Genomic DNA, 10,425 nt, shown 5'->3' on the forward strand with positions numbered 1-10,425 from the left:
TTACTATATTTGCATATTATTGACTAATGTGTGTACTATTTTTAATCATGGATTTCTTTGGTGATTATGCAGTTGGAAATTACTTTGTGTCATGTGATCTCTGATCATCATTGTTAGTTTTAGGCCCCATTCACACCTAAAATCGCAAAACGCTAGTTTGCAGGAGTGATTTTGCCGCGATTAACGTGGAAACATCACTGGACACGGTAGCATTTTGGGAACGATCGCGATTAGCGGCTCTATACATGCTGTAGTCTGACTCTTACATACCTGATGTTTAACTCTTTCAGGCAGAGAAAGAAAAACGTAACAGCATAAATATTTGTGTGCTCGGCACTGTACATACACATGTCTATCTCATCATGTCACATGTCACCTCGGGTATCCTTTAAGACGGTACCAGCCAATGGGTGGCCTAATGTTTTCCCCATGGTTGTGTGGATTTCCTTACAACTGTAGTACATGGTTGGCAAAACTCTGCTACCAACTCTGTCGGGTGTATTAAACATGAATTTTGGTGCGCAATACTCCTGGGAATCACCACCTCCCAAAATACAGCAACCAAGTATAACACTCAATATGCATAAACTTGCATTTAGTAGTGTAGACTGCACAGTACATGTGACAGTGTCTCAAACCTGAGAAAGGAGCGAGACCATGTAACATGTAGAGTGCAGTCTACACTTTTAAATGCAATTGTATGCCTACTGAGTGCCTCCTCTAATATGTGGTTGGCACAGAATCTTGTCATACCCAAATGAGTGATGTGAATTATTCAGTATACTGTACAGTGAAAAGCTGCAGAGTAGTCTCAGACCTATATAAAGTCAAATAACAGTATAGTAATGACAAACCTTGTTTCTGTGACAACCATTACATTTTGGAGCTAACTGCAAGTTCTGTGTCTTTGCCAACCGTCACAAGAACAGGAAGTTAGGGGAGATGTCCCCAACAGGTACTCAGACAATAAAAATTTGACAGGTAGCAAATCCATCCCAATCCTTGTTTAACAGTTCTGGCTTTAGTTTCACTGTAAAGGCCTTTTCTCAGCAGCATTGGGGCAAAGCACTTCCTCTTACAGTGTGATGTCAGCAGGTACATGCATATACAATGTAAACCAGGAAGTAACTGAGCGCCCTTCCTAAAAGTCCCCTTTGCACAGCACATCAGCCCAGAGTACACAGTACTGCACAATGACTGGATTGGAGAAGTAGTTGCACAAATGATTTGACAGGTTACACATCAATGTGTAAAATGCTGAATCCCATAATAACCAATCAATGCCATAGTAACCGAAGATTGGGATGGATTCACTGATCTTCTTGATCCTGATGAAGGGCAAAACCTGATTGGTAGATTCTGTCTTTTGTTCACGCATCACTACCAGGGGCGTAGCAATAGGGGTTGCAGAGGTTGCGACTGCATCAGGGCCCAAGCTTGGGCCAGAGGGGCCCTCCCTCAACTGCAGTATTAGCTCTCTATTGGTCCTGTGCTCATAATATTCACTTCTGTAGATACTTTGAATTGTGGTAATTATTATAAGCAAGGAGTTTTGAATCAGGATGATACCATTTATTTATCATTAAACTGTTCCCCGTCCCCTTCTTGCACATCTGACACTGTGGTTGTCCTTGGCAGGTTTTGGTGTGCCGTATCAATTGTTATGTACAGAGTGCTTGGGGGGGGGGGGGGGGGGGGTTGCCCAATGTAAAGCTTGCATCGGGGCCCACAGCTCCTTAGCTACACCACTGATCACTGCTGCTCATTATTTGTTATAATGGGTAGTATATGCGCTATAACAGGGGTTCTCAAACTGGGTGCCATGGCATTCTGGTGTGCCTCAAGTACCACACAGGGTGGCCTGAGCATTCATCAGCATCCTTTGTGCTTTGGCATCAGGTAATGCAACCGCACATTAATATACAATGCAGCTGCATTACCTGACGGTTAATCTTTAGTCCCAGCAGCCGTGGTTGAAGTTGGACTTCAGAGGAATCGGGGTAGAGCGACGGATCAGTGTGCCTTGGCCTGGATAGGTAAGGAAATGTTTGTCCAGCTAATGGGGGACACTTACAATGTAAAATGGGTGCTGAGGTGATGCTGCATAATTAAAGGGGGTGTTACTAACTGCAGTCGCCGAGTGTGGGGAAATGGCTTTGTGCTCTACAAGATTGACTCTCTATCCTTGTCATGTTCATCCAGGAGGGATGCTGCATAATGGGGGGGAATGCTGCCTCGCTGGCTAACTGGAGTGGTAGATGCTGGCTAATGGGGGGGGGGGGGAAATCACTGATTATTTGGAGAGGGGTGCTGCTTAATGGGGTGTCAATACTCATCTGGAGGAGGTACTGCTGCCTAACTTGGAGGGCACTGACCACTTGAAGGGGGGGGGGGGGGGTGCTGCCAGGGGGTGATCTGTCATTGACTACTTGGAGGGGGATGCTGCCTCATAAGCATTCCTAGCTACTTAGGGAGAGGAGGAAGTGGGGTGGGGGGGGGGGGTTTGCTGCCTAATAAGGGTCATAATAGCATTTCAGTAGTTATTTTTGCCGAGGGATGCCTTGAAAAAAGTTTCAAAACCATCAAGGGCGCCCTAACCCAAAAAAGTTTGAGAACCACTGTGCTATAATACTATACTATATACTAGTCACTGTAAACCTGTGACTTCAAAAAGAGAGAACGCTGCATAACTCGGCAGAGGAAAGCCTCCGGGTCCTCCTCCTTGAGACCACTAATCCAGATCTGGGATTCTCTTGGAGTTCACAGCCACGCCCCCTCCGTCAACGATCACAGATAGCACATCTATTCGACAAGCCCTTGTTAAAGAGGTTGGTGGGGGGTCCCTACACTGGATCAGTGGAGGTGAGGAGGATGGAGGAAGCGTCCTCTGCTGACCTAAATGGGGCACCTTTTATATAGGTGGACTTTCAGCATGGCCCACACCATGCAATTTTCACTTCAGATTCTACTCAAGCGTGTGATTAGATCAATATTCAGATATGACCTAGATCGGATATAGAGAAAACTGGTGTACACAAATATTCTATATTTTTTTTACCATCCTGATCAGATTTCTCAAAATTTCCCAACTGGAATTGACTGCCTTAGTTTTCAGCAGATTTTGAACAAACTGAATGTCTAGTCTATTAAAAACATAGCAGTTTAACGCACAGCTTTGTATGCAGTGTATATTATATATCAGATCACCTGGAACTTTAACCCAGATTTGAACTTCATCCCAATCAGAAGCTGATATCCTCTTTTCCACAAGAAATCTTTACCTTTTCTCGAGTAGATCATCGGTGGGGTCTGTGTGGCTGAGATTGTGGTAAAACCCCTCCCACAGTGTGATGTCATGACCAGGCACCTGATGATGGAAAGCCATCATCTCCTTCCCTATGCAGAGCCCTGATGAGGAAGTAAATGAGAGGTTACGCACCCAGCTCTCGGCATTCCACTGACAAGATCTCCCTTCAGTCAGGAATACCTCTGGCTACTTAGTACTGAGGTTCCTCTAGCTGCCTAATACTTGGGGGAACCTCTAGCTACTTAATATTGAGGGGACTTCTGGCTATGTAGCACCTGTAGCTACCTATGATGGGCAAGGGACGTGAGGGAGAAATGACAGCTGGGACAGCCAGCACACTTGTGGTGCAGTTTGATGGGGGTTTGTAAGTATATAGAGGGCAAAGTCTAAGGTGCCAGGACATCTGTGCCTATGGGCTCCTGTGAGGTAAATCTGGGCCTGGGCCTGGTCATGACCATGGTCTTGTCAGTTTCTCTCTCTAAATCTTGTTGCATTGTGGGAAATAATGGATTTTTCCAACTGCCAAGCAAGCTAATCTCCCTCTGTGCAGAGTACCCTCTGTAAATGAACATTCCGTACAGATCACCTGGCAGAACTAAATATGTCACCACTGGTGATAAATTTCAGAATGTAAATCAGGGAGAGGAAAGATTTTACAAACGACAAACACTGACTAAAGAATCTATAAATGAATATTGTAAAAAAAAAAAAATGATTAATGGATGTTATTTTCACTAAAGTTCTTATTTAATCACATGGGATGATTTCTTGAGACAAATGCACAGAAAATAGGACTAGTGAAGCTGTTGTCTACTGTAATCAATGAGACTCTTTGTAGGCTTTAACAGCTAGCACTTGGTTGTTTGTTATGCTTCACTGCTCCCTTTGAGCTCAGATTTTCTCCCACTCTGATGTCAGATTTGAATCTTCATCAATTCTCACGATATTTCTGTGGAAAGGACCCTTCCTAGCATTTCAGTGCACACGCTGAAATGACTGTCTCGTTTGTGTTTGAATTGGTTCTTTTCTTTTTTTATATCTGCTAGATTTGGAGAAGTGATTCACTCCTTTCTCGTGACAAACACTAAGCTACAGCAACTTCTCCATTTTAGTTTTCATTCGTTTCTATTTTGGTTTCAGACACACAGATCGAAAAAATACCTCTCTTCTACAAAATCACTTCTTGCTAGTAAATGACAGTATCGTGCTACGAGAAAACAACAGGGAGAAAAAAGGATGAGGTTCCTGAAGTTAGAGGGATATGGAGGCTGCCATATTTATTTCCTCTTTAACAATACCAGTTGCCTGGCTGTCCTGTTGATCCTCTTCCTGTAACAGTGTTTAACAGGAAATCATTATGTCCGCCTCCCTATCCCTCTCACTTCAGGTTCCCTTTAAGATGGCCCACTAAGTCTCATGTGTATGGAGGAGAACTGCAGGATCTGTTAAATAAAAGTATTCCCATATGTTGTTACAATTACGGTAATCTTTGAATATGGTTTTCCCTTGTTCATAATAGTGAACTTTCAGAAGCTGTGTTTACACTCCCTGCAATGTTAATAGCTTTTGTTGCAGATTGTACTGTGTAAAAAGATAGCACTATTGGCCTTCACTAATAAAAAAAATAATTTGCTTCTCTGGATTAAAAGGCCCTTCATGCATAGTTGGGTGCATTGCACTTCACAGCAGGGGATAGCAGACAATCAATAGACATCCAGAACAAATCTATGTTCTTTCAAATACATATGCTGTTTTTTGTCTGCAGCATTATAGAGCTGCAGTACACATCTGTCTGGACAGATGATGCCATTCGTCAAATGAATGCAACTCTTGTGTATGAGAAACATGGGTTGGTTGCATTACATGTGCTGCATTAATGCAGATGTGTTGTGTATATGCATTGGCCCCTCCTCCAGATTTAAAATAGGAGAACAGAATACCCAAGCAGCTCAGGGAGACCCAGAAGCACTAGGAATGTATAGGGGCTTAAAGAGAGAGAGAGAGAGAGAGAGCGTGTTCAAAATGTGCGCCGCTATTGAAAATAATCTATAAGGCGCAAGACGCTTGCGCAGTGGAGCAGACCCGATCGGGCTCGGATATTTCCGCTAAAGCTGCGCTGGATAGCAAAGGTAATATTGCCTTCTGCTACAGTCCGGGGGTCCTAGCAATGGATTGGTGCTGCACAGAAGGAAGGGGAAGGCCTCATTAGGTCCCTGAGGCTTCCCCCTCCTGAGGTAAGCATCCCCCAGGGGCTCTTTTTTTCCCCTTACAGGTTCTCTTTAAAGTGGATCCGAGATGAAAAAGTAACTATAACAAGTAACTTGGCTATATATCTTATCTAAAGTTTAGATAGTTTACACAGCAAATCTAGCTGCACACAGCTTCAAAAGTTTGTGATTATTTATTCCCTTGATACAGTGAGGGCAGCCATGTTCTGTTTGTCACAAGCTGGAGGCTGGAGATGCTATCAGTTGGCCTGTATGTAAATTCAGTCCCCTCTCCTCCTCCCCTCTGCCTCTGAAATCTCTAGTTAGTAACCTCCTCCTGCCCAGACTGAGCTCCCATAAGCCCTTGCTACAATGCCAAGGCACAAAAGGAGCTGTGGGTGAGGCTTGTTTAGTTTATAGGGAATTAGTGTTTTAAAACAAAACAAAAAAAGTATTTGGCTTGGGCAATGCCCTATAAACTATATGAAAGTAACAATTATGCAATGAGTAAAAGTTTATCTCGGATCCACTTTAAAGGACACCTGAACTGAGCGGGATATGGAGGCTGCCATGTTCAATTACTTTTAACCTCTTGCCGCCCGCGTCACGCCGGTAGGCGTGGCCGCGGCGGCAGCCCCAGGACCGCCTAACGCCAATTGGCGTAAAGTCCTGGGGCGCTGTTTTGCAGGAGATTGCGCGCAGGCTGCGCGCGCATCTCCTGCTTGGGGGCGCGGAGCGGGGGTGTGACACGGCTGTCCCCCTGGGGGACAAGAGAGCGATCGGCTCTCATAGGCAGAAGTCTATGACAGCCGATCGCCGTAATTGGCCGGCTGTGGGGAGGGAGGGAGCGAGGGAGGGAAGGGATTTAAAGGAAGAGGTTTTTTTTAAAAAAAAAAAATCGGCAACACAAATATTTATAAAAAAAAAAAATAAACATGGGGGGAGCGATCAGACCCCACCAACAGAGAGCTCTGTTGGTGGGGAGAAAAGGGGGGGGGGGGGAATCACTTGTGTGCTATGTTGTGCGGCCATGCAGCTTGGCCTTAAAGCTGCAGTGGCCTTTTAAACTAAAAATTGCCTGGTCACTAGGGGGGGTTTAGCCCTGCAGTCCTCAAGAGGTTAAATGTTACCAGTTGTTATGTAGGGAACAAATGGTATATACGGTATATTTAACAAGCTGACACATCATTGCATTCCAGCAAATCTGGAGGTGTGGTTAGCTTACAGGGACAACAATGGGTGATTTGCATACTCAGCAGTGATGCATTGTGGGAGACCTCATATGCTCACTCCAACCTGAATAATTGCAAATACCATACTTTCAGGCAAACTTGTGTTTTATGTAGGGAAGCAAGAAGTTTTAAATCAGGATGATACCATTTATTGGCTAACTAAAAATGAATAAAATAAGCAAGCTTTCGGCCTTGCAGCCTTCGTCTGGCTTATATAAGCCAGACGAAGGCTGCAAGGCCGAAAGCTTGCTTATTTTATTCATAAAAATGAATAAAATAAGCAAGCTTTCGGCCTTGCAGCCTTCGTCTGGCTTATATAAGCCAGACGAAGGCTGTAAGGCCGAAAGCTTGCTTATTTTATTCATTTTTAGTTAGCCAATAAATGGTATCATCCTGATTTAAAACTTCTTGCTTTTACTGATGGCTAACACGGTACAATACCCTACTGCTACTATTATGTAGGGAAGGGAAGGATTTAAATCTCTGTCAGGTTTTTACTGCTAGGTAAGAGAGTTGCGTAGAGATTCACTTACTTCCCTTTCCTCTCAGGGGCGTCACAGACGATGGAAAATCTCAACAAGTTACATAGAGAGAAACCAATAAAAAAAGTTTTTTCCTCTCCCGTGAGGAAGCGTAGCAGTTGTCATTTTTGTCTTAATTCCCTTTAGGGGATTTCACTTGTTTGCTGTTTGGTAGAAATCCAAAAGTGTATGTCAATAATATTTTTTTAAATATATACTGTACCACTTAGTAAAATCCAGTGCTTACCAAGCGTACGGCATTAGTATAAGTAACAGTACTTTAAGCACCCGTCAAATGGTTTACTTGTAACTTCTCATGAAGCCACTATGACGAATAGATGTACCTCTTGAACCCACCAGAGATGCCACCTGGGGCACACATACTGTATGTTAAAAACTGGAAAACCTGAGGACAGAACTGCAGTCAGTTATGTGCAACAGACATTAGTAACAAACTGGTAGTGGCTCTAAATCCTCATCTTGCCACCCTTTGTTTCCTATACCAGGAAGAACATCAAAACAAAAGAGATCTGTCACCACAAAGACATAGCACTATAATGGCACAAATACAAACGTACAATTAACCACAAATTGCTCTGGCACATTTGTGATATCACAGTCCTCTGACTGATGGGTGTACTACTCAGCCGTGCTATAACTATCAAGTTCCAGTAAAATAGATCTTCAGCTATGTGTTGGCTACACATGTATATATTTTATAGTAGTCTTCTTAAACCATCGATTTTAAAACAACTGCAAAGTAATGAAGTTATCACATTCAAAACAGTCCAAAACTTTCCAAGATTCGTTTGATAAAATTACCTGTAGAAATAGACTGTTCTTGCAAAGTCAGTCTGATTTTATATAGATGCAATGGGTTTATTGAATATAAAGCACCATTGAACGATCAAAGTTGAAGCGTGTGCATCCATCTAACATAATATACTGCAAAGATCTGAAGAGCTTTAAGGTGGCCATACTCTTATTGATTTTTTTTTGTTGATTTCTGGAAGATTCGATAAAATTTGCTAGAAATCAATCAATCACATAGATTTTTGTCCAAAATCCATCAAATTGGTCGATCTTACATATCAATAGATCGGTAGCGGTCTGAAGATCGACAGCACATATCGTGGCACCGCATCAAGCAGTGCAACGCTACAGTTTGATAGATTTTTAATAGATTTGAGGCTGAAATCTATAAAAAAAAATCTATGTGCTGTGTGTGTGGAAGGATTCGATCAGATAGATCCCTCTCTGATCAGATTCGATATGAAAGAGATGTATCTTTTGGCCACATCAGGTAGTGTCTGTGTATGGCTAGCCTAGAGGAAGTGTTTGTAGATTTCCTCCTACAGGTGTATAATAGTTGAAGGTATTGCGAATCCATCCACTTACCTGCCATGTTGTGATGATATGTGAAAGCCCTGGTAAAGCGATCACCCTATGATGGGACAGATGGGTGATGCCAGTCAGGATGGGGTCCTGTATGGAGATGTGTCCCCCACACTGTAGACAGAGCAGGTTTGCAATCCACACAGCAGCAAGGAGTATTATCCAGCAGGTCTCTGATCTGAGCCAGTCCCAACAGATACAAAGTTCTAATTGTTGTTCTGACTTTGACACTTTTTCAGAAGTTCACTCGCTTCTCCGCGCTCTCCTCGTATTATAGCAGAGTGACGTGCAGAGCAGAAGCAGGCTGGGTTCCTAGGGAGGAGTCAGGCGGAGGAGTAGGCGTGGCTAGAGTGATGACATTCATAAGTGGAAAGTCCCTACGCTACGCTCAGCATCACTCTGCGCAAGGGCAACCCCCTTCCCAGGGTGCCTGGGTGGCTGGAGATAGGTGAGAAGGCTGATGTGACACAGGAGTGACGTCTCTGAGGTAGAGTGGTCACTCACCCCCGTGTCCACCCGCACCTTATTCAATTGCAATGAAATGATTTACTGCACAAAGCATCGGTCTCTCATGTAGAGGGGAGAGTCCCTCTCTACCTATACCCCCCCACCCCCACCCATATAAAAAAATATGTAAATGCCTTCGAATAAATGTATCAAAATATAAATTCGTTTTTAGTCAATTAAAGTGCATATAGCTGTATTTTCCCCCCAAAATATTTAACAGGATAACCACCTGGGGTTGGAGGTCGTCGGGAGGTTGAACGCTGCTACCGCCGCGCACTGGATTAAGCCTTTGCAGCCAAGATCTTCTATTGTGCTTGATCCATCTCTTTCGACCTGTCTTGAACAGCATTTGAAACAGTCGATCAAGCGACCATGCTGCTGCATCGATCTCTGTCGGATTAGGTCATTATGATCGAATTGGTTAGATGTCGATGCCGAAAAACGAGTAATGTATAGGCAAAGCAGGTGATTAGAGCGCCTGGGAAAGAAAACCTGTGATGAGGAGGGGCTTACAATCTGGATACATACCTCAGTAATGAGGAGCCACCTGGGAGTCCGAGTGCTCCCGAAGACTTCCGAAGCTCACCCGCAGTGGAAGAGAGCAGTCTCCGACCCATGGGTCAAAGATTGCTAATGGGACTGCTAATGGGGAGCCAGTGCAGGAATGACGGGACAAGGAGAGGAATGGGAAGGCTCTATAGGACTAAGAGCCTTCCCACTGCTTAGGTAAGTATCGTTTTTTTTCTTTTAATTTTTGGCTTCAGACTCCCTTTAACCACTTGAGGACCACAGTCTTTTTGCCCCTTAAAGACAACCCGAGGTGGGTTTGAAGAATATTATCTGCATACAGAGGCTGGATCTGCCTATACAGCCCAGCCTCTGTTGCTATCCCAAACCCCCCTAAGGTCCCCCTGCACTCTGCAATCCCTCATAAATCACAGCCACGCTGCTGACAAACAGCTTGTCAGAGCTGGCTGTGTTTATCTCTATAGTGTCAGTCTGCTGCTCTCCCCGCCTCCTGCAGAACTCCAGTCCCCGCCTGCATCCCTTCCCTCCCTGCTGATTGGAGGGAAGGGACGGGGCAGGGACCGGAGCTATGCAGGAGGCGGGGGAGCAGCTGAGACTGACACTACAGATGTAAACACAGCCTCACAGCGCGGCTGTGATTTATGAGGGATTGCAGAGTGCAGGGGGACCTTAGTGGGGTTTGGGATAGCAACAGAGGCTGGGCTGTATAGGCAGATCCAGCCTCTGTA

General features: G+C 44.3%; 1 protein-coding gene across 1 annotated transcript in view; it reads right to left on the bottom strand.

The window, feature by feature from the left end:
* REL (REL proto-oncogene, NF-kB subunit) overlaps window positions 1–8,919 on the bottom strand; it is a 66,420-nt gene extending 57,501 nt beyond the window's left edge. Inside the window, exon 1 of the mRNA XM_068232403.1 lies at window positions 8,666–8,919. Coding sequence (XP_068088504.1) covers window positions 8,666–8,672 — 7 coding nt within the window. The 5' untranslated portion in view covers window positions 8,673–8,919. The remainder of the gene's footprint in view (window positions 1–8,665) is intronic.
* Between the last annotated feature and the right edge of the window lie 1,506 nt (window positions 8,920–10,425).

The sequence above is a fragment of the Hyperolius riggenbachi genome, chromosome 4 (assembly GCF_040937935.1).
Source record: "Hyperolius riggenbachi isolate aHypRig1 chromosome 4, aHypRig1.pri, whole genome shotgun sequence".
NCBI lineage: Eukaryota > Metazoa > Chordata > Amphibia > Anura > Hyperoliidae > Hyperolius > Hyperolius riggenbachi.